Genomic DNA, 22,632 nt, shown 5'->3' on the forward strand with positions numbered 1-22,632 from the left:
GAAATTCCCTTTATTCCCACAAAAATTCCTTTTATTCCCCAGAAATCCCCACCGTTCCCCAAAAATTCCCTTTATTCCCAAGAAATTCCCTTCATTCCCCAGAAATTCCCTTTATTGCCCAGAAATTCCTTTTTGTTCTGCAGAAATTCCCTTTATTTTCCCCAAAATTCCCCTTTATTCCCAAGAAATTCCCTTTATCCCGCAGAAACTCATTTTATTCCCCATAAATTCCCTTTATTCCCAAGAAACGCCTTTTATTCTGCAGAAATTCCCTTTTATCCCCCCGAAATTCCCTTTTATCCCCCTGAAGTTCCCTTTATTCCCAAGAAACGCCTTTTATTCTGCAGAAATTCCCTTTTATCCCCCTGAAATTCCCTTTATTCCCAAGCAACTCCTTTTACTCTGCACAAACTCCTTTTATTCTCCATAAATTCCCTTTATCCCGCACAAACTCCTTTTATTCCGCACAAACTCCTTTTATCCCCCAGAAATTCCCTTTTATCCCCCCAAAATTCCCTTTACTCCCAAGAAACTCCTTTTACCCCGCACAAACTTCTTTTATTGCCCAGAAATTCCGTTTTATTCCCCAGAAATTCCCTTTTATCCCCCCAAAATTCCCTTTTATCCCCCAGAAATTCCCTTTTATCCCCCCAAAATTCCCTTTTATCCCCCATAAATTCCCTTTATCCAGCAGAAACTCGTTTTACTCCCAAGAAACTCCTTTTATTCCCCCTGAATTCCCTTTATCCCGCACTAACTCCTTTTACTGCGCACAAACTCCTTTCATTGCGCCGCTCCGGGGCCGCTCCCGCCGCCGCGCTGCCGGCTGCCGGCGCTCATTTCCGGTCCTGCTCCTTGCCGTCGCGGTCGCGGCCGTCGCGGTCGCGGCCGTCGCGGGCCAGCGAGCCCATGGCGTTGCGGATGGCCTCGTTGTTGGGGTCCACGCCGGGCAGGTTCTCCAGGACGCTCTGCAGGAACTCGGGGTCCTGCATCACGTCGTAGTCGTCCTCCTCCTGCGGGGCAGCGCCGGCGGGCGGCGCGGGGGTTTGGGGTCAGCCCAGGGGGTTTGGGGTCAGCACGGGGGGTTTGGGGTCAGCACAGGGGATTTAGGGTCAGCCCAGGGGGTTTGGGGTCAGCACGGGGGGTTTGGGGTCAGCACAGGGGATTTAGGGTCAGCCCAGGGGGTTTGGGGTCAGCCCAGGGGGTTTGGGGTCAGCACGGGGGGTTTGGGGTCAGCACGGGGGGTTTGGGGTCAGCACGGGGGGTTTGGGGTCAGCACAGGGGGGTTTGGGGTCAGCACGGGGGGTTTGGGGTCAGCACAGGGGGGGTTGGGGTCAGCCCAGGGGATTTAGGGTCAGTACAGGGGGGTTTGGGGTCAGCAGAGGGGATTTGGGGTCAGCCCGGGGGATTTGGGGTCAGCCCAGGGGATTTGGGATCAGCAGAGGAGATTTGGGGTCAGCCCAGGGGGTTTGGGGTCAGCACGGGGGGTTTGGGGTCAGCACAGGGGGTTTGGGGTCAGCCCGGGAGGTTTAGGGTCAGCATGGGGGGTTTGGGGTCAGCCCGGGGGATTTGGGATCAGCAGAGGAGATTTGGGGTCAGCACAGGGGGGTTTGGGGTCAGCACGGGGGGTTTGGGGTCATCTCAGGGGGATTTGGGATTGGCCCGAGATATTTGGGATCAGCCCAGGGGATTTGGGATCATCTCAGGGGGGGTTGGGATTGGCCCGGGGTATTTGGGATCGGCCCAGGGGGTTCGGGATCATCCTGGGGGATTTGGGGCTGGCACGGGGGGGTGTGGGATCGGTCTGGGGGGTTTGGGATCATCTCAGGGGATTCAGGATCGTCCCCAGGGGATTTGGGACCGGCATTACTGGAGCGTGGGGTGGGGAACCCACGGAACCACCGGGGCCGGACCCAGGATCCACTCCGGAGCCCGCAGGGAATCCGGGGGTGGTTTGGGCCGGAAGCACCCGAAGGATGAGCCCATTCCCATCCCGGGGCGGGATGGGAGGGATGGGATGGATGGGATGTGCCAGAAGGAGCCGGGAATTCCGGGAATTGCCACAGCCCCACCTTGGCGGGCTCGGACGTGTCCATGGCCGCTCCGCTGTCCACCTCGGCCGCCTCGGCCTGGGCAAACTCTGCAAATCCCAACCCCAAAATTCCATGGAAACCCCGGGCCCGGCCAGGCCGCGCATCCCGCGGCTTTCCCGGGATTTCCCGACGGTTTCCCGGGGTTTTCCCCAAGGGTCTCCCGGGATTTCCCGAGGGTTTCCTGGGGTTTCCCAGGTTTTCCCGAGGGTTTTCCCGGGGTTTTCCCAGGTTTCCCAGGACTCCCCACGCACCGGCGCCCTGCAGGGACATCTGCATGGCGTAGGCGATCTGCTCCTCCTCGCTCATGGAGCTCAGGTCCGGCAGCCCCGCGCGGCCGAACTCCGGCTGCCCGATGGTCATCTTGAGCAGGGCCTCGTCCGACTCTGCCCGCGGGAAAGCAGCGCGTGTCCCGGGAACGCACGGGGTCCAGGAATGGGCGTCCCCACCCGCCCAGGAAGGGTTAATCCCCAATGTCCAGCCCAAACCCATCTTGCTTTTTAGTCCTCCTCATTCCCTTCCCATCCCATGCCTTCCCCTCATTCCCACCCCACAAATCCCATCCCACTGATCCCCTAAATCCCATCCCACACATCCCATCAAACCCATTCCCAATCCCATAATCAATCCCATCATTCCCATTCCAATTCCATTCCCAATCCCATAATCAATCCCATCAATCCCATCAATCCCATTCCCAATTTCATCCCCAATCCCATAAACAATCCCATCCCCAATCCCTTTTCCAATCCCATCCTGATCCCATCCCCAATCCCATCAATCCCAATCCCATTCCCAACCCCATCCCAACCCCACACACAGCCCCTCACCGTCCCCGCCGGCCGCGCCGATCCCGGCCTCCGCTGCCGACGCGGCCGCCGCCCTCCGCGCCTCCTCCTCCTGCCGCTGCCGCTGCTCCTCCATGGACACCCGCAGCGCCTGGAAACCCCAAAACCCCGGATGGGGAACGCCGGGAAGGGGGGGCGGCAGGGGGCGGGGAGCCCTCGGGGCCGGGGGAGACCCCGGCTTTTCCGGGATCCTGACGCCGGGAAGCGCCCGACCCTCGGGAACTGCGGGATCCCTACCAGGGCCAGCTCGGGGTCGGCGCTGGGGTCCACGCCGAACTCGAAGTCGGAGGCGCCCAGGCCCAGCATGGCGCCGCCCTCGCCCGCCAGGATGGGCGAGCTGATGAGGGCGTCGGCCAGGCTGGGCCCCGGCGGCACCGTCACCAGGTGCGAGCCGCTGCCGTCCTTGCCGTTGAGCGCCGTGATGAACGCCGTCAGCTTCTCCGTGTTGGCCTCCTGGGAAGAGCGGGCGTGGGAACGCTGCGGGGCCGGCGCCGCGGGGCTCGGGGAGGGGCTCTGGGGCTCCGTGGGGCTGGGAGGGCGCTGCCCTGGTTTCTACGAGCGCTGAGGTTTCTCTCAGAGCTCTTCTGAGGGTTTAGGGCTCTCCTAAAGCCCGTGTTTGCGTTTCTCCCGGAGCTCTCGCGCGGGTTCAGGTACACGGTGATTGCTCTGCATTCTTCCTCGGGGGAGGAGAGAGCTGACGGACCCCAGCGTGGCTGGAGAGGCGGCAATTCCATCCTCCAAGCCACGGTCCCCTCTGGAGCTCCATAAGCACCGAGTGCTGGAATAAACCGCTCTCTCTCTGGCCTTTGCAGCTAACGAGAGTTTGTGTGCTCGCTCCGTGCCCGACAGCGGCAGGAGAGGGCTCGGGTGATGCCAATTCCCAGCGGGAAATCGGGGATGGGGAGGGATTGGGCGCCAGGGAAAGGCTGGGAACTGGGGATTTCCCTGGAACGCTGACCTCGGAAAAGCGCCCAGAATCCTCAAGGACCGACCTCGTTCCCAAGAACGCCCGTCGGGATTCTCCAGCCCCAGCACGGGGCCGGGAGAGGCCCCAGAATTCCCTCTGGAACGTGGCAACTCCCGGGATTCTCACCTCCTCCCCAAAGTTGATGATGTCCACGTTGACCTTCTCCTTCTTCAGGCGCTTGGCCAGCTTCACCAGCTGGGAAGAAGCGGGAATTCCCCAGGGTCAGCGGGATCCGGCCCAGCGCCGGCTCCCGCGGGAAGCGGGGATTCTCCGGTCCCACTCACGTCCTTGTCGCTGTCGTGCACGGGGCTGCCCACGAAGGCGATGATCCTCATCTTGTGGTTCTTGCCCTGCCGGTGCTTCAGCGCCAGCTGCACCAAAGTCCTGGACTTGGGGCCACTCCCGGGAAAACGGGGACCCCCGGCCCCACATCCCGGGATCGGCCCCAGGGGAGGGGGGCAGAGCAGGGCTGGGCTGAAAATCTTGGGATCTAGGGGAATTTCTGTGAAATTTCCATAGATTCGTGGTGGGTTTCCATGGATTCCTGTGAAATTTCCATGGATTTATGGCGGATTTCCATGGATTTCTGTGAAATTTCCACGGATTTATGGTGGATTTCCCTGGATTCCTGTGACATTCCCATGGATTTATGCTCTCAAACCTGCCCCACCGTTTTCACCGCAAGCACAGAAGGAAAACCCAAATTTCCCCGAGCTGAGAACCGGCAGAAGCCGATTTCCCACATCCCCACCCTGAAAGCCGGGGAGAGCCCCGGGGAGCGCGGAATTCCCGGGAACGCCGAGGGGACTCACGTGGGCCACGCGGATGCCGGTGCCGAAGGTGATCTTGCCCTTGGGCTGCACCGTGTGCAGCTTGGACAGGATGCGCCCGGTGTCCGGCGTCAGCGTGGTCAGCACCTCGCAGTTACTGCGGGAAAACCGGGAATGCCCCAGGAACCAGGCGGGGGATCCCCCGGGAACCGGGCGGGGAATCCCCCGGGAACTGGGCAGGGAATTCCCAGATCCCAAATCCTGGATCCCACATACCAAATCCCGATCCCAGTTCCCAAACCCTGATCCCAGATCCCAATTCCAAGATTCCAAATCCCAAATCCCAATCCCAGATCCCACATCCCATCTCCCAAATCCCGGATCCCAAATCCCAGATCCCAATTCCCAGCTCCTGATCCCAGATCCCAGCTCTCGATCCCAATTCCTAGCTCCCAGTTCCCAGCTCCTGATCCCAGCTCCCAGCTCTCGATCCCAATTCCTAGCTCCCAGTTCCCAGCTCCTGATCCCAGCTCCCAGATCCCAGCTCCCAGAACCCAGCTCCCAAATCCTGGATCCCAGCTCCCGGACCCCAGCTCCCGAATCCCAGCTCCCAGATCCTGGATCCCAGCTCCCGGATCCCAGCTCCCGGATCCCAGCTCCCAGCTCCCAGCTCCCGGCTCCCGATCCGGCTGCAGCCCGCACGGCCGTGCCCGCACTTGGCCAGGGTGATGAGCCCCACGTTGTTCTCGGGGTTGCTGCGGGTCTTGGAGTGGCACACGATGTTCACGGCGTCCTGCTGCGCCTGCAGCCGCGTGGGCAGGAAGTCCCCGTTCCGCATGTACTCGCTGTTATCCACGCTGCAATTCCCGAAAAAACCGGAATGATCCCGGGGAACTCCCCCTGCTGGGGTGGCTGGGGCTCAGCTCCCCAAAATCTGCTTTGTTTTGGGGAAAAAGGAGATTTATTCCAGTCTAAAATGGGATTTTCGTGGGAACTGTGGAGGTTTATCACAGAACTCTGATGGTTTTGGGGATGGCCGGGGTTCCTTCCCCAAAATCTCCTTTAATTTGGGGAGTGGCCGATGTTCACCCCCCAGATCTGCGACTTCTTGGGAATTGCTGACATTTGTCCCCCCCAAAATACGGGGTTTTTTGGGAACAGTGGAAGCTCAACCCACAGAATCTACCCCGTCTCTGCTTCACAGATGCCTGTCCCCAACTGTCCCCCCTGTCCCCAACTGTCCCCTCTGTCCATCCCTGTCCCCTCTGTCCCCCCGTCTCTTCCTGAGCCCCTTGTCCCTCCTGTCCCCTCAGCCTCTGTCCCTCCCTGTCCCTTCTGTCCCCTCTGTCCCTCCCTGTCCCTGTATGTCTCCCCTGTCCCCCCTGTCTCTCCCTGTCCCCCGTCTCTCCCTGTCCCCTCTGTCTCTCCCTGTCCCCCCTGTCTCTCCCTGTCCCCTCTGTCCCCCCTGTCTCTCCCTGTCCCCTCTGTCCCCCCCTGTCCCCTCTGTCTCTCCCTGTCCCCTCTGTCTCTCCCTGTCCCCTCTGTCTCTCCCTGTCCCCTCCTGTCCCCTTTGTCCCCTCTGTCTCTCCCTGTCCCCTCTGTCCCCCCTGTCTCTCCCTGTCCCCTCTGTCCCCCCCTGTCCCCTCTGTCTCTCCCTGTCCCCTCTGTCCCCCCCTGTCCCCTCTGTCTCTCCCTGTCCCCTCCTGTCCCCTTTGTCCCCTCTGTCTCTCCCTGTCCCCTCCTGTCCCCTTTGTCCCCTCTGTCTCTCCCTGTCCCCTTTGTCCCCTCTGTCTCTCCCTGTCCCCTCTGTCCCCCCTGTCTCTCCCTGTCCCCTCCTGTCCCCTTTGTCCCCTCTGTCTCTCCCTGTCCCCTCCTGTCCCCTTTGTCCCCTCTGTCTCTCCCTGTCCCCTTTGTCCCCTCTGTCCCCCCCTGTCCCCTCTGTCTCTCCCTGTCCCCTCCTGTCCCCTTTGTCCCCTCTGTCTCTCCCTGTCCCCCCTGTCCCCTCTGTCCCCTCTGTCTCTCCCTGTCCCCTCTGTCTCTCCCTGTCCCCCCTGTCCCCTCTGTCCCCTCTGTCCCCTCAGGCCGGGCGCGCTCCGCCCCCCCCGCCATGACTCAGGGAAAGCGGCCGGGCGGGCCGGGGCTTCCCGGGGGGTGCCGGGGGTTGCCGTGCGGGTGCCGGGGGTTGCCGGGGGTTGCCGGGGGCTGGCGGGGCTGGCGGGGCTCTCACCACACCATGGTGCTCTCCAGAACCATCTTGGCTCCCTCTGCCCTCAGCGCCGGCCCGCTCCCCGACCCGCCCAACAACGCGCCCGCTGATTGGTCCGGGCGCCGCGGCCAATGGGCGCGCCGCAGCGCGGGGCACGCCGGGAGCTGTAGTTCTGGGCGGGGCGCGATGGCGGCCGGGCCTCGCCGCTGTCCGCAGCGGGCCGGGACCGTCCCCGCGGCCCCGCCACCGTGACCGCCACCGTCACCGCGTCCCCGCCACCGCCACCGCCACCGTGACCGCCACCGTCACCGTCCCCGCGGCACCGCCACGGCCACCGCCACCGCGTCACCGTCCCCGCGTCCCCGCCACCGCCACCGCGTCACCGCCACCGTCACCGCTCGCGGCGCCGAGAGCAGCCGGGGGCTCCTGTCCCCCTGCGCCACCCCGGGGCTGTCCCCTGCGCCTTGTCCCGCCCGACGTGTCCCCAGGGCTGTCCCTGTGTCCCCAGTGTCCCCGCAGTGTCCCCAGGGCTGTCCCTGTGTCCCCAGTGTCCCCTGTGATGACCCCAGGGCTGTCCCTGTGTCCCCAGTGTCCCCGCAGTGTCCCCAGGGCTGTCCCTGTGTCCCCATGGGCTTCTCTGTCCCCCCAGTGCCCCCCCAGTGTCCCCAGGGCTGTCCTTGTGTCCCCAGTGTCCCCTGTGATGTCCCCAGGGCTGTCCCTGTGTCCCCAGTGTCCCCTGTGATGACCCCTGTGATGTCCCCATGGGCTTCTCTGCCCCCCCCCAGTGTCCCCGCAGTGTCCCCAGGGCTGTCCCCACGGGCTCTCTGTCACCCCCAGTGTCCCCAGGGCTGTCCCTGTGATGTCCCCAGTGTCCCCAGGGCTGTCCCTGTGATGTCCCCAGTGTCCCCAGGGCTGTCCCCACGGGCTCTCTGTCACCCCCAGTGTCCCCAGGGCTGTCCCTGTGATGTCCCCAGTGTCCCCAGGGCTGTCCCCACGGGCTCTCTGTCACCCCCAGTGTCCCCTGTGATGTCCCCAATGTCCCCCCATGTCCCCCCGTGTCCCCCCCGAGGCAGAGCCGGGGGCTCCCGGGGCCAGCGGTGACAACAGCTCCGGGCTGGGCAGGACAATTCCAGGAAAACTCCACCCCAAATCCGGCAAAACTCTGGGAATTTCACTCCCAACCCAGGAAAACTCCATGGATTCCATCCCAAATCCGGGAAAACTCCATGGATGCCACCCCAAATCCGGGAAAACTCCATGGATTCCATCCCAAATCTGGGAAAACTCCATGGATTCCATCCCAAATCCGGGAAAACTCCATGGATTCCATCCCAAATCCGGGAAAATTCCACCACAAATCCGGGAAAACTCCATGGATTCCATCCCAAATCCAGGAAAATTCCCTGGATTACACCCCAAATCCAGGAAAATTCCACCACAAATCTGGGAAAACTCCATAAATTCTGTCCCAAATCTGGGAAAATTCCATGAATTCCATCCCAAATCCAGGAAAATTCCATGGATTCCATTCCAAATCCATGAATTCCATAAAAAATCCAGGAAAATTCTGTAAATTCTGTCCCGGTCCAAGAAAATTCCATGGATTCCGTCCCAAATCCAGGAAAATTCCATGGGTTCTTTCCCAGTCCAGGAGAATTCAACGGATTCCATCCCAAATCCAGGAAAATTCCATTCCCAAGTCCAGGAAAAGTCCGTTCCAAGTCCAGGAAAATTCCACAAATTCCGTCCCCGCTCCGTGAGAATTCCGTCCCAAATCCAGGAGAATTCCGTTCCCGGTCCCTCCATCCCGGGAAGAGCCAAATCCTCTTCTTCTCCTGGAAAAGTCCCCCCAGAATTCCCACATTTCCCCCTTCAGAAGAGGAAAATCCCAAAAAAAAACCAAAACAAAACCCAAAAAAAACCAAAAAAACAAAAAAACCCATCCCAAAAAATCCCAACGCCACCCCTCCCCCCCCCGCCTCTGGATGAGGAGAATTCCCAGGAAAAAGGGGAATTATCCCAAAAATAGTTAAATATTCATAAATACTCCATTCTGGGGGGGGTTGCTGGGAAAAAAATTGGGGAAAATTGGGGAAAAAATAGGGGAAAAATGGGAAAAAATGGGAAAAAATTGGGGAAAAATTGGGGAAATTTCCCCTCCTGATCCGATAAAAAATGGGAATAAAACGGGAGTGGAGGGAATTTGTCTAATATAGACAAACATTCCAGGGAAAAAGGGGAGATCCAGTGGAACTGCCCCCGAATTCCCGGTGGGAATTTCCCTGGAGCTGCGGTTCCCGGGTGAGGCCGCTCCAGAGGGGAAAATCAGCTTTTCCTACAAAGAGCCAGGAAAAGGAGCAGGGGCAGAGCCCGGCAGGAATTCCCAAAGCTCGGAATTCCGGGTTCCTGATAAAAACCAGGAGTTTCCCGGGCGGGAGTTCGGGGAAAAGGAGATTTTTCCATAAAAAAAATCAGGGGCGGAGCAGAAATCAGCTCCAGCCCCGGCGGCTGCTCCGGAATTTTGGGAATTTTGGGATTTTTGGGATGGATCCAGGCGGGAAATTCCTCATCCCAGATTTTGGTGTTTTTTTTTTTTTTTTTTTTTTTTTTTTTTGCCGCCTTCCCATCCCAAAATCTGCTCCGGGAATTTCGTGGGATTGTCAGAGGTGTTAAAAAACGGGATTTAGGGATTGGAAAAGTGGGATTTGAGCTGGGATTTTTGAGGGAAATCCTTAAAAAATCTGGGGGGAAATCCCGGGATGGGCTCGGATTCCGAAAATCCAAAAAAAGCCCCAAAAAATCCCAAAGTAATCCCCAAAAAATCTGCAAAAAATCCCAAAAATTCCCCAAAAAATCCCAAAAATTCTTCCCAGACTGTGGGAAAAGCTTCCCAAAATTCCTGCTGGGAAAAGAGAGGAGGAGCCAGGAGCTTTTCCAGGATTTCTCCTCCTTTTTCCCGTTTTCCGGGGGATTTCCCATGGGAAACCCAGAGCAAATCCCGATTTCTGAATAAAAATGAATAATTAGTAATTAATAATTAATAATCCCAAGGATTCCCACAGGACTGGAAACCGGGATGGGATCCTACGGAAATTCCGAGAAAATAGTTGGGATAAAAAAACCCAAGAAAAGCTAAAATTCCCCCAAAAATTCCCCGAAGAAAGCCGGCGCGGCTCCGATCCCCGCTGGCAGCTTTCCAGGAATTGCCTCCCGTTTTTTCATCCCAAAATCCGGGGATTCCCGGGAATTGCAGCTCCCTTCTCCCGCGGTTTCCAGCCCTCTCGTGCTCGGTTTCTGGGGGCAATCCCGGCGTTCCCGCTTTTCCCCGGGGCCGTTCCCGGGCCTCCAGCTCCGGGCTCGGTGGGAGAAGAAGGAATTCCCAGGGATTTCTGGGATCCCGGCGGCGCCGATTCACTGCGAAGAGAGAAAACCCGGGAGTGAGGGAGAAGCGGCAATTCCCCCCGTGGAACGCGTGGGGTTTATCCCAAATATTCCCAAGCCCGGGAAAGGAGGGAGAAATCTGGGAATGCTCCGGGTGGGATTTGGGATTTCCAGACCCTGGGCATTGAGGGATTTTCCTCCTTTTTGGGCAATTCCAGGGATTCCGGGCGGCCCCAAGCCCTGGGAACGGGGGAAGAGCCCGGGAAATTCCCAGGAAATTCCGGGATCTACCCCCCACTCCCCGGGAATTCCCGGGTTTTGCTTTTCCCATGGAAAACACTCACAAAGCTGATCTCGGTCTCCTGCAGCTCCTCCAGCTCCAGGGGCAGGGAGGGGCCGGGGGATCCGCTGGAAAAACAACGGGAAAAATGGGAATTCTTGGGGGGAATCCAAGAAATCCCAAGCTCCTGCTGCTCCCGTGGAATTCCTAGGAAATCCTGGGAAAAACCCCTGGAAAGCTTTGGAAAATCCAGGTTTTCCCATGGAAGATGTGGAGAGAGAGGAAATTCCGTGGAAATTCCACCCAGGGCAAAGAGGATCCTCGGGAATCCCAGAGGAAAATCCCACGGACAGAGAGAGCGCTCCAGGAGAATTCCTCCTGGGAACTCCGTGGAATTGGTGGATGGAGAGAACATTCCCTGGGAATGCCACCGGAATTCCAGCCCAGGCCGGGGCAGGAAAAGCGGGAACATCCCAGATTTCGGGATTTTCCCAAAATCTCTGCAAGCCTGGGCAAGAACGGAGCCCAGAAAGCTCCAGATCCCGGGATTTCCTGGGACTGATTCCGTCAAAAAGCCGGGTCCGGCCTCACCTGGGCAGGGACGCTGCGGGAGCTGCTCCGGGCCCCGGGTGAACTTCCACCCCCACGGACCTGCGGGAATTCGGGATCAGCCGAGCGCGGAATCCCCCAGGCGCAATTCCCGCTTTTCACGGGGACATTCCCGCTTTTCCACAGGGAAATTCCCGCTTTCCACAGGGACATTCCCACTTTTCCTCAGGGACATTCCCACTTTTCCATGGGGCTCGTTCCAGGGAAACCTTCCCGGATTGGGGCTGGGGCAGTGCCTCAGGAGCGATCCCAAAAACCTCGGGAATGATCCCAGAGCCCTTCCCCTGAGCCTAAACCCCTTGGGAATGATCCCAAGCCCCTTTTCCTGATCCCAAACCCCTTTCCCAGTCCCAAGCCCCCCATTCCCCTGGAGTCCCCATTCCCACAGGATCCCCGTTCCCCCAGGATCCCCGTTCCCATGGGATCCCCGTTCCCCCGGGATCCCCGTTCCCGTGGGATCCCCGTTCCCGTGGGATCCCCGTTCCTGCTCCCACCTGCTCGGGGGGGAGGCGGCGCCGGCGCTGCCCAGGGAGGGGCTGGACGGGGACGGGGACACCGGGGACACCGGGGACACTGGGGCCGCGGGCAGCGAGCGCGGCAGCACGTCCGGCCGGGAACCTGCAACGGGAAACCGGGAATGGGAAACCGGGAATGGGAACAGGAATGGGAAACTGGGAATGGGGACAGGAATGGGAAACCGGGAATGGGGAACTGGGAATGGGGAACCGGGAATGGGGACAGGAATGGGAAACCAGGAATGGGGAACTGGGAATGGGGAACTGGGAATGGGAATGGGAAACTGGGAATGGGGATGGGAACCGGGAACGGGGTCAGGAAACTGGGAACAGGATCAGGAAACTGGGAATGGGAAACGGGGAATGGGGACAGGAAACTGGGAATGGGGACGGGAGCCTGCAATGGGAATGGGATTGGGAATGGGAAAATGGGAACGGGAAACTGGGAATGGGGACATGAACCTGCAACGGGATCAGGAATAGGGTCAGGAAACTGGGAATGGAGCTGGGATTTTTGGGATAAAAACGGGGATTCTGTGGGATGGAAACGGGTTTTTCGGGGTGAAAACAGGGTTTTCTGGGATGAAGCTCCCCGTTCCCACCTTGCTCCGGGTCCATCTCGGTGCCCAGCGGGGCCTTGGCGTCCCCCGCTGCCGGGTTTGGGATCGGGATCGGGATCCCCCCCTGGCAGCTCCTCCTGGGAACGGCGCCGCCGCCCCGGCTCTTCTTGGACGGGGAGGGCTTCACTGGGAAAGGGAAATTCCATAAAAACGGGATTTTCCCGGGATTCCGGGGGGTCTGGGGCAGGGAGGAGGGGGAGAAGGAGAAAAAGGGGGGAAAATCCCTAGGGAAAGTATTTTCCAGGGAAATTAAAGTGGTTTTTCAGGGAGATTTTTTTTTTTTTCAGGGAGATTTTTTTTTTTTCAGGGAGTTTTTAGGGGAAAGAGAAATAGAAGGAAAAGGTTGGAAAAGGGGGAAAAAAAACCCTAAAAAAAAAAAAAGCACTTTTCCAACTTTTCCAGGGAATTTTTATGCCACGAAAAGGAAGAACAAGCTGAAAAAACCAGGAAAAACCTACAAAAAAGCAGGAAAACCCGGAGGGGAGGGGGGGGAAACACGTTAGAAAAGAACTTTTCCAGCCTTTTTTTTCCGGGACAGAGAGGGACAAAAGCTGGGGAAAAAAAAAAACAACCAAACAGGAGAAACGTGGGGAAAGCTGGGAATGCAGGGGGAAGGCAGGGATCCCGGGGATCCCGGGGATCCCGGGGATCGGGGCCGGGGGCACTCACGTGGGATCCGGCGGAACACCGTGTGGCACATGAAGCGTTGGAAGCGCTCGGCGTAGAAGCTGGGCCGGTGCACGGACACCGTGTCCTGGGGCCGGGAGAACGGGAATGAGCCCCAAAACCCGGGAACCCCGGGTGGGACGGGGCGGCTCCGAGGGGCTCGGGGGGAACCGCGGGAATTGGGACGGAAATTGCGGGGCTCCGGGAAAAAATCCCAGGGATTCTGGGGGGAATTCCAGGGATTCAGGGGGAGAAATCCCAGGGATTCAGGGGGGAAATCCCAGGGATTCAGGGGGAGAAATCCAGGGATTCATGGGGGAAATCCCAGGGATTCAGGGGGAGAAATCCCAGGGATTCAGGGAGAGAAATCCCAGGGATTCAGGGGGAGAAATCCCAGGGATTCAGGGGGGAAAATCCAGGGATTCAGGGGGGAAATCCCAGGGATTCAGGGGGAGAAATCCCAGGGATTCAGGGGGGAAAATCCAGGGATTCAGGGGGAGAAATCCCAGGGATTCAGGGGGAGAAATCCCAGGGATTCAGGGGGGAAAATCCAGGGATTCAGGGGGGAAATCCCAGGGATTCAGGGGGAGAAATCCCAGGGATTCAGGGGGAGAAATCCCAGGGATTCAGGGGGAGAAATCCCAGGGATTCAGGGGGAGAAATCCCAGGGATTCAGGGGGAGAAATCCCAGGGATTCAGGGGGAGAAATCCCAGGGATTCAGGGGGAGAAATCCCAGGGATTCAGGGGGAGAAATCCCAGGGATTCAGGGGGGAAAATCCAGGGATTCAGGGGGGAAATCCCAGGGATTCCAGGGAGAAATTGCAGGGTTCTGGGAATAAATCCCAGGGACTCAAGAGGGGAAATCCCAGGGATTTGGGGGGAGTTCCCTTAAAAGCTGGGGATTTTCCTTTAAAATTGGGGGTTTTCCTTAAAAACTGGGGGTTTTCCATGAGCAAGGGCCTTTTTTTCCTTAAAAGGGCCATTTTGCCCTCAAAAAATTCTGGTTTTCCGTGAAAAAAATCCCTATTTATTTTTTTCCATAAAAATTCCTGGTTTTCCATAAAAACTCCCATTTTCCACAAAAATTCCTGGTTTTCCGTGGAAATTTCCTCTTTTCCCACAGCAAGTCCCATGTCCTGCTCACCCCATCGTGCACCAGGGCCTTCCAGGAGTGCTCGAGCTTCTTCACAAACCTGCGGGGAGGGAATGGAGCAGAAATTCCCAGAAATTCCCATGGAATTCCCGGGGCTGGAAGCCCACGGTGGAAACTCCTGGTCGGGGGGACGCCAGGGCTCAGGAAATGCGGGGTTAATTAACGGGTAATTAATCAGCGGTTGATGGCTGACCGGTAGGACTGCAGGACGTCGATGATGCCGATGTAGAGCAGCAGCCGCTCCCCCCGGGAATTCCTGGCGGGAATTCCGCCCATCCTGGGAAAAGAGGGAGCAGGGAATGGATCAGGGATTGGGACTGGGGAATGGGATTTGGGAATGGGGAACGGGATCAGGGAACGGGATCAGGGAATGGGGAATGGATCAGGGAATGGGGAACGGAATCAGGGAATGGGGAACGGGATCAGGGAATGGATCAGGGAATGGGGAATGGATCAGGGAATGGGGAATGGGATCAGGGAATGGGTCAGGGAATGGGAGTTCGGAATGGGGAATGGAATCAGGGAATGGGTCAGGGAATGGGGAACGGGATCAGGGAATGGGTCAGGGAATGGGGAATGGGTCAGGGAATGGGGAATGGATCAGGGAATGGGGAATGGATCAGGGAATGGGGAACGAGATCAGGGAATGGGTCAGGGAATGGATCAGGGAATGGATCCCAGTCCATCCCCAGTGATTCCCAGTCCATCCCCAGTGATTCCCAGTCCATCCCAATCCATCCCTGTGATTCCCAGTCCATCCCCAGTGATTCCCTGTCCATCCCCAGTGATTCCCAGTCCATCCCAGTGATCCCCAGTGATTCCCAGTCCATCCCCAGTGATTCCCAGTCCATCCCAGTGATCCCCAGTGATTCCCAGTCCCTCTCACTGGTCATCAGTCTCGATGGTGCCCCCTCTGCGCGCCTCTCCCTGGATGGACTCCATGGCCGTGGAGTAGAGCGCTCTCTGTGCCGCGGGCCGGCCGCGCCCGTCGCCGTCGCGGTGGCCGTGGAGCTCGCGGTGGCCGGCGGCCGCGCGCTCGCGCTGTGCCTGGTCCAGGCTGTGGATGGCCACCAGCAGGCTGTAATCCATGATCTTGAAGCTCTGCAGCACCTGCCGGGCGGGAAAGGCGCGGTCCGGCACCGGCACTGGCGGCGCCGCGCTTGTCCCCGGTGGGAATGGGCAAAAACGGGTAAAAAACGGGCAAAAACGGGCAAAAAACGGGCAAAAAACAGGGCTGGGATCGCGGCTCAGGACTTCCCAGAAAGATTTCCACAAAAAAACCCCCAGGAATGTGGGAAAAGGGGGGAACAAGCACAAGTTTTCCACAGAAAAACCCAAAAACGTGGAAAAAGGGCAGAGCACCCCCAATTTTCCCCCAAAAACCAGGAAAAAACGTGGGCTATCCCCAAATTTTCCCTCAAAACCCAGGAAAAAACGCAGAACACCCCCGATTTCCCCCGAAAAACCAAGAAAAAACGCTGGATACCCCCAATTTCTCCTCAAAACCCAGGACAAAACGCAGGCTATCCCCAGATTTCCCCCCAAAACCCATGAAAAAACGCTGGATACCCCCAATTTCTCCTCAAAACCCAGGTCAAAACACAGGCTATCCCCAAATTTCCCCCCAAAACCCAGGAAAAAACGCCGGATAACCCCAGTTTCTCCTCAAAACCCAGGACAAAACGCAGGATACCTCCAATTGCTCCTCAAAACCCAGGAGAAAATGCAGGCTACTCCCAACTTCCCTCCAAAACCCAGGACAAAACGCAGGCTTATCCCCAAATTCCCCCCCAGAACCCAGGTCAAGACGCAGGCTACCCCCAGCTTCCCCCCAGAGCCCCGGCAGGACCCCCCGCAGCGCTGACCAGGCAGTCGCGCTGCAGCGTCTTGCACAGGGCGCTGTGCATGTCGGCGTCCAGGAAGAGCCCGTCGGGCAGGTCCTGCAGGAAGTCCAGGTCCTTGAAGGTGGGGCAGGCCTTGTCGCGCTCCTTGGGCGAGGCGCGGCGCTTGTAGGTGGAGCCCTTGAGGTCGTACTTGAGGTGCATGCGCACGGAGCGCGGCAGCAGGTTGTTCATCACCACGATGCGGATGTTCTTGCCGCCCGCCTGCACGCAGTACAGCCCGTAGAACTTGGGCAGCAGCGTCCGCGGGTTCTGGTTCAGGTTCTGCAGGGAGGGCGACAGCGGGGGGTGCTGGGCACGGCCCGCTCTCGCTCAGCGTTTGCCAGAGAGGAGCGCGGAGGGAAGGCAGAGAAAACAAGTTCTGCTTGTGCTCCTCGTTTCCCCACGCGGGATGCGCCTGGAGAGCTGCTCACCCGGGCGATTGCTGGGCTGGGTTCTGCTGAGGATTGTTTGAGATGGTGGCCAACCCACTCCACTCCAATCCCACCCAATCCACTCCAATCCACTCTAATCCACTCCAATCCCATCCACTCCAATCCCATCCACTCCACTCCAATCCACTCTAATCCACTCCAATCCAATCCACTCCACTCCAATCCAGTCCAATGCAATTCAGTCCAGTCCACTCCAATCTAATCCAATCCAATCCACTCCACTCCAATCCAGTCCAATCCACTCCAATCCCATCCACTCCAATCCACTCCACTCCAATCCCATCCAATCCCATCCACTCCAATCCAATCCACTCCACTCCAATCCACTCTGCTCCAATCCCATCCACTCCACTCCACTCCACTGCAATCCAATCCCATCCGCTCCAATCCCATCCACTCCACTCCAAACCCATCCACTCCAATCCACTCCAATCCAATCCCATCCACTCCACTCCAATCCCATCCAATCCAATCCAATCCAATCCAATCCCATCCACTCCACTCCACTCCCATCCACTCCAATCCCATCCACTCCAATCCAGTCCAATCCAGCCCACTCCACTCCAATCCCATCCACTGCCATCCAATCCCATCCGATCCACTCCGATCCACCTGTGGCCGCACTCTCAGAGGGCCACGAGCTGTGGGTCAGACGTGGCCGTCAGAAAGGCAGGTTTGTGGTTGTGGTACCCCCACTGAACGGTGCGCTAACCTACTACAGCACCGCTGCAACCAACAACTCATTCAGCTTCCGAGCTGCGGGCAGACCCCAGCACTCCTCCCCCGGCTCGCCTGCGTTTGCAACAGCGGGGATACGCTGGGAATCCGGCGGGATCGCGCGGGGTTCGGGGCTTCCACGGGCGGTTTGGGGTGGGAATGGGTCGAAATCGCAGGTAAAACGCGGGAAGAGCGTCAAAATCCCTCTGGATTTGGGGTTCTGTATGGATTGCTGGGGTTTCCATGGATTTTTAGGGGTCGTCCATGGGTTTTCAGGGGTTTTGTACGCGTTGTTGGGGTTTTCCATAGACTTTTGTGGGTTGTCCACGGATTTCTGGGGGTTGGGAATGAGCCAAAATCACAGAAGAAATGTGGGAAGAGCATCAAACCCCTCTGGTTTGGGGGTTTTGTACAGATTGTTGGGGTTTTCCATGGATTTGGAGATTTTCCATGGGTTGTTAGGGTTTTCCATGGATTGTTGGGGTTTTGGAGCTGGAAATAACTCAGAATTGCAGATAAAACATGGGAAGAGCATCCAGATCCCCCCGGTTTGGGGGTTCTCCAAGGACTGTTGGGGTTTTCCATGGATTCCTGGTGTTTTGGGCCTGGAAAGGGCCCCATGCCAGGGCTGCGAGCCCAAGGCCGCTGCCTCCGGCAGCGTTTGCGGCGCTCAGCCGGGATTTCCCGGGGAATTCCCGGGATTCCCGAGCCCTCACCATGTAGTAGCCGGGCAGGAGCTTCTGCAGGAACTCGGCCTCCTTGTGCTGCACGGTTTTGATGATGAACTCGTCGTCGCTGGAGACGTAGAAGAGCGAGCCGCTGGCGCCCGAGTTGGAGAGCTCGATCAGGGGCTCGCTGCACAGCGAGTACTGCGGGGACAGCGCGTTGGGAACGGCGACGGGGACTGGGAACGGGATTGGGAACGGGATTGGGAACGGGGATTGGGAACGGGGATTGGGAATGGGAGTGGGAATGGGCTGGGAACAGGGATTGGGATTGGGGACTGGGAACAGGGGTTGGGAATGGAGTGGGAATGGGGATTGGCAATGGGGATTGGGAATGGGCTGGGAGAAGGGGAAAAGAGAATGCCAAGGAAGTCCAAAGAAGGAAAAAGGAGAAAGAGAAAAGAAAAAGGGAATTCCAGGGAAGGGAAAAGGGAAAGGGAAAAGGGAAAGGGAATCCCGTGCCCAGCTCACCAGGTAGTCGTCGGGGCGGATCCCAAAGAGCTCCCGGAAGTAGCGGAAGGCCACGGGCGCGTAGGTCTTGAAGCGGAAATCGTTGTAGTGGTGGGCGGGGGTCAGGTTGCTGCCCTCGCTGCGGGGACACGGAACGTTCCGGATGGGAACGGGGATGGGATGGGATGGGATGGGGATGATGGGATGGGATGAGATGATGGGATGGGATGGGATGGGATGGGGATGATGGGATGGGATGATGGGATGGGATGAGATGGGATGAGGATGATGGGATGGGATGATGGGATGGGATGGGGATGATGGGATGGGGATGATGGGATGGGATGATGGGATGGGATGGGGATGGGGATGATGGGATGGGATGGGGATGATGGGATGGGATGATGGGATGGGGATGGGGATGATGGGATGGGATGGGGATGATGGGATGGGATGGGATGATGGGATGGGATGGGATGATGGGATGGGATGGGATGATGGGATGGGATGGGATGATGGGATGGGGATGGGATGTGATGATGGGATGGGATGGGGATGATAGGATGGAATGGGATGATGGGATGGGGATGGGGATGATGGGATGGGATGGGGACAGGATACTCCAGAGGCAGCCCGGCCCCGGAGCGCCCCGGGAGCGCCCACCTGGGGAAGAAGATGCTCTCCACGACGTAGAAGTCCTGCATGAGCACGTCGCGCTCGGGCTTGGTGCTCAGGCTGCCCACGGTGTGCGTGATGCCCAGCTGGATGGCGCCCTTCAGCGCCGACGACGTGGTCTGCCAAGGGAACGGGAAACGGGGAGGAAAAAGGGGAAAAAGGGGTTACAGCGGGAATGGGAACGGGAATTACAGCAGGAATGGGGAAACAGTGGGGATTACAGCAGGAATGAGAACAGGAATGGGACAAGGGTTACAGCAGGAGTGGGAACGGGGAACAGTGGGATTACAGTGGGAATGAGAATGGGAACGAGGACGGGATGGAGATTACAGCGGGAACGGGGAAACAGCGGGATTACAGCAGGAACTGGAATGGGGACCAGACAGGACAGGGGTTACAGCAGGAACGGGAATGGGAACGGGAATGGGAACAGGAACGGGAATGGGGATGGGAAACGGTGGGGTTAGAGCGGGAATGGGGCTGGGAATGGGGAAATGGGGATTACAGCGGGAATGGGAAAGGGGCTGGGAATGGCTGGAGTGCAGCAGGAATGGGAGAGGTTTGATGGGAATGGTAACAGGAATTCAATGGGAATTCAGGAGAAATTCAGGGGGAATGGGAACTCAGTGGGAACGCGAAGGATTCAGCGGGAACGGACAGAATCCAATGGGAATGAGAAGAATTCAATGGCAATTGAACTGGGGAAAAAGCCCCTAAAAATTCCCTTTCTGTTATTTCCTTGGAATCTCCTCCCATTCCCACAGCGATGCTGAGCAAAATTCCTTGGGAAAAACGTGGGAATTTACCTTTTTGTAGGTGGTTTCCCCTGTGGAATCCACTCCTCTGTGGCCTTTCCGGATGGTTTGGGATCCTCCCGGCATCTTGGGAAAAGAAAAAAAGGGAAGAAAGAGAAAAATGAGAAAGTTCCATTTTTCTCAGGACTTTCCCCACCCAAAACCACGTGGAAAAGTTTGAGTTTTATTCCTGGAATCCATGGAAAACTAGGCTGGGTTATTGCCATGGTAATTCCAGCGTTCCAGAAGGAATTTTAGGAAAGCTGCAAATCCCAATCCAGTGGCTCCCGGCCCAGGGATCCAAGGATTCATCCAGGAATTGTTAAATTGAATTTTCCCAGGGATTTTGGGGGTGGTTCCAGGAGAAATTCGGGTTTTGGAGTAGGAATTCCCTTGGGAAGGGTAAATTCCCAAAATTCCCATGGGAGGAGCTGCCCAGGGTCAAGTCAGGCTTGGAAAAAAGAGCAGAAAAAACTGGAAAAGGAGCAGGAAAAGCTGGAATCTGGGAGTTTTCCAGCCTGGAACTCACCTCAGGAGTCAGGGATTTCTTGAAGGTGTTGGATCCTGCCAAAAGAAAGGAAAATCCACGCTCAGAGAGGATTGATCCCAAAAAAACAAGGGAAAATCCCAGCAAAACCCCAGAAAAACAGGAAAGATCCCACAAAAACAGGGGAAATTCCTACAAAACACAAAAACTGAATTATCCCACCCAGATACGCTGCTCTCCCGGGGTTTCTGGCTCCAAATTCCCCAAAAAAAACCACGGATACAGAGTCAGAAAATCAGGGATCCAGCCTTAAATCCTTCCAGGGGAAACCGAGAAGAAAGGAACTCCTCCCCATACGGAATCTTTATGGAGCAGAGCCCAAAACTTAAGGTGGAAAAGGCGATTTGGAGCTGAAAAAAGTGGGATGAAGGGCTGGATTCCCCCAGGAATGCTGCCAAGTTCAGAAGAAAGCAGGAAAAGGAAAAACGCCGTCTCTAAAGGCCAAAAATTGGCTTTTTTTTCCCTAAAAAAAGCCCCCGAGGCGGCGAATTCCCGATTTTCCGCGCGCTTCCAGCCCTTTCCCTGGCTCCCACCCCCGCTGATCCAAACAAACCCCGCGGCTTCGCTGCCCACTCCCGGGCTCTTTTTGGGACCTTTCTGGGATTTCGGGATCCCGGCGAGCCGTTCCCACCCGCCGTGAGTCACCGGACGGGAACGGGAATGGGAATCGGATTTCCCTGGCACCAACAAACTTCTCCCTCCCCGCCCCATTCCCGCTCGGATTTTCTGGGGTTTTTTTGGGGGGAATTCTGGGCCTCCCGAGTGCCCCCCGTGCATCCCCAGGCTTTCCGCAGTGAAAGGGAAGCTCGGAATTCGGTTTTTCCAGGGAAAAGTCGGGTGCAGACTCACCCCACGGCACCTCAGACACCCCCAAATCCCCCAAAATCCCCTCAGGAAGCTCCAAATCCCCTCCCCAAAGGAGTCCCACCCCCACCCACCAAAATAACCCCAGAAAGACCCCCAAAAATCCCCCTCAACACCAGAGTTCTACATCCCCAAAAAAACCCCAAGGACCCCCAAAACCCTCCTCAGTCCCCCAGCCATGAGCCCATCCAAAACCCCCAAAGACCCTCCAAAAAACCCTCACGCCCCCAGACCCCCCTTAACCCTCAGGAGCCTTCACAGCTCCCCAAATCCCCCTCAACACCCCCCAGACCACTCATTACCCCCCAAAATCCCCCTCATAACCCCCCAAAATCCCCCTCATTACCCCCCAAATCCCCCTCATTACCCCCAAAATCCCCCTCATTACTCCACAAAATCCCCCTAATTCCCCAAATCCCCCTCATTACCCCCCAAATCCCCCTCGTTACCCCCCAAATCCCCCTCACAGCCCCCCAAATCCCTCACAGCCCCCCAAACCCCCCTCACTACCCCCCAAATCCCCCTCGTTACCCCCCAAATCCCCCTCATTACCCCCCAAATCCCTCACAGCCCCCCAGAACCCCCTCATTACCCCCCAAACCCCCCTCGTTACCCCCACAAGATCGCCCCGTTCCCCTCACGCCCTCAGAGCCCCCTCGCCCTCACGCTCCCCGCCCAGCCCCCGTTCCCGGCCGCTACCGCCGAGGCCGCCGCTGCTGCCGCTGCTGCCGCCGGACTCGGGCCCCGCCGCCGCCGCCGCCGCCATCTTGGACCGCGCGCTGCGCCCCCCCCCCGAGCCACGCCCGGCCACGCCCCCGCCCACACAGGCCACGCCCGCCGCGGGACAAACCACGCCCCCTCCGCCTATTGACGCGCCGTGTGTGGGCGGAGACACGCCCACCCGCGCTTCAGCCCCGCCTCTTTCCCGCGCGGCCCCACCCACTCGCGGCTCAGCCACGCCTCTGCCCCATGCGCCCCGCCCCCTCCGAGCTGAACCGCGCCCCCTCCGCGCTGAGCGCCACCAATCAGGCGTGGCCCCGCCCCGTTCGGGGCTGGGCCACGCCCCCTTCCGCGCTCGGCCCCGCCCCTCCCGGCGCGCCCCACGCGGCCGCGGGCGATGGGGGCAGCGGGGGCCACGCGGGCGGGCCCGCACGGCGCATGCGCAGCTCGGGCAGCGGCTCCGCCCCCCGTTAGCATTCGGCCCCGGGGTGTCACGTGACGGGCGGGGTGACGTCACACTGAGCGCATTGAGCACAACAGTAAATGACGTCACACGCGTGCGCCACACCCCCAATCAGTGACGTCATGGGAGCGCGTGCAGCCTCATCCTGTGACGTCACATAACACACACACATCCCCGTTCTGTGACGTCACACCGCTGACGCACGCATGGGTGCCTCTTCCCTATGACGTCACAGA

General features: G+C 58.4%; 2 protein-coding genes across 2 annotated transcripts in view; one reads left to right on the plus strand and one right to left on the minus strand.

Annotated features, from left to right (window-relative positions):
- Window positions 1-836: 836 nt before the first annotated feature.
- Window positions 837-22,041, minus strand: LOC137463505 (putative PIP5K1A and PSMD4-like protein). Its single transcript, XM_068174741.1, has 25 exons — window positions 21,913-22,041; window positions 20,332-20,366; window positions 19,815-19,889; window positions 18,997-19,127; window positions 18,355-18,472; window positions 17,875-18,027; window positions 15,972-16,271; window positions 14,993-15,216; window positions 14,300-14,383; window positions 14,098-14,146; window positions 12,956-13,040; window positions 11,991-12,412; window positions 11,850-11,862; window positions 11,646-11,769; window positions 10,607-10,670; window positions 6,903-7,087; window positions 5,392-5,532; window positions 4,718-4,832; window positions 4,190-4,276; window positions 4,032-4,100; window positions 3,176-3,391; window positions 2,921-3,029; window positions 2,345-2,476; window positions 2,073-2,140; window positions 837-1,013 (listed from the first exon to the last, which is right to left on the minus strand). Exons 1-25 carry the CDS (start codon window positions 21,977-21,979, stop codon window positions 837-839), a joined length of 3,243 nt encoding a protein of 1,080 aa, XP_068030842.1. The 5' UTR covers window positions 21,980-22,041.
- Window positions 4,335-22,632, plus strand: part of TMOD4 (tropomodulin 4) — a 28,107-nt gene continuing 9,809 nt past the window's right edge. Inside the window, exon 1 of the mRNA XM_068174906.1 lies at window positions 4,335-4,348. The gene's annotated coding sequence lies outside the window, so the exon portion shown is untranslated. The remainder of the gene's footprint in view (window positions 4,349-22,632) is intronic.

The sequence above is a fragment of the Anomalospiza imberbis genome, chromosome 29 (genome assembly GCF_031753505.1).
Source record: "Anomalospiza imberbis isolate Cuckoo-Finch-1a 21T00152 chromosome 29, ASM3175350v1, whole genome shotgun sequence".
Taxonomy (NCBI): Eukaryota; Metazoa; Chordata; class Aves; order Passeriformes; family Viduidae; genus Anomalospiza; species Anomalospiza imberbis.

Coding starts and splice junctions, on each gene's coding strand:
- LOC137463505 (XM_068174741.1), bottom strand. CDS start 21,979: ATGGCGGCGGCGGCGGCGGCGGGGCCCGAGTCCGGCGGCAGCAGCGGC. Junction 3,392..4,031: donor TCATCAACTTTGGGGAGGAG/GTGAGAATCCCG, acceptor CGCTCTTCCCAG/GAGGCCAACACGGAGAAGCT. Junction 2,141..2,344: donor GATGTCCCTGCAGGGCGCCG/GTGCGTGGGGAG, acceptor TGGGATTTGCAG/AGTTTGCCCAGGCCGAGGCG.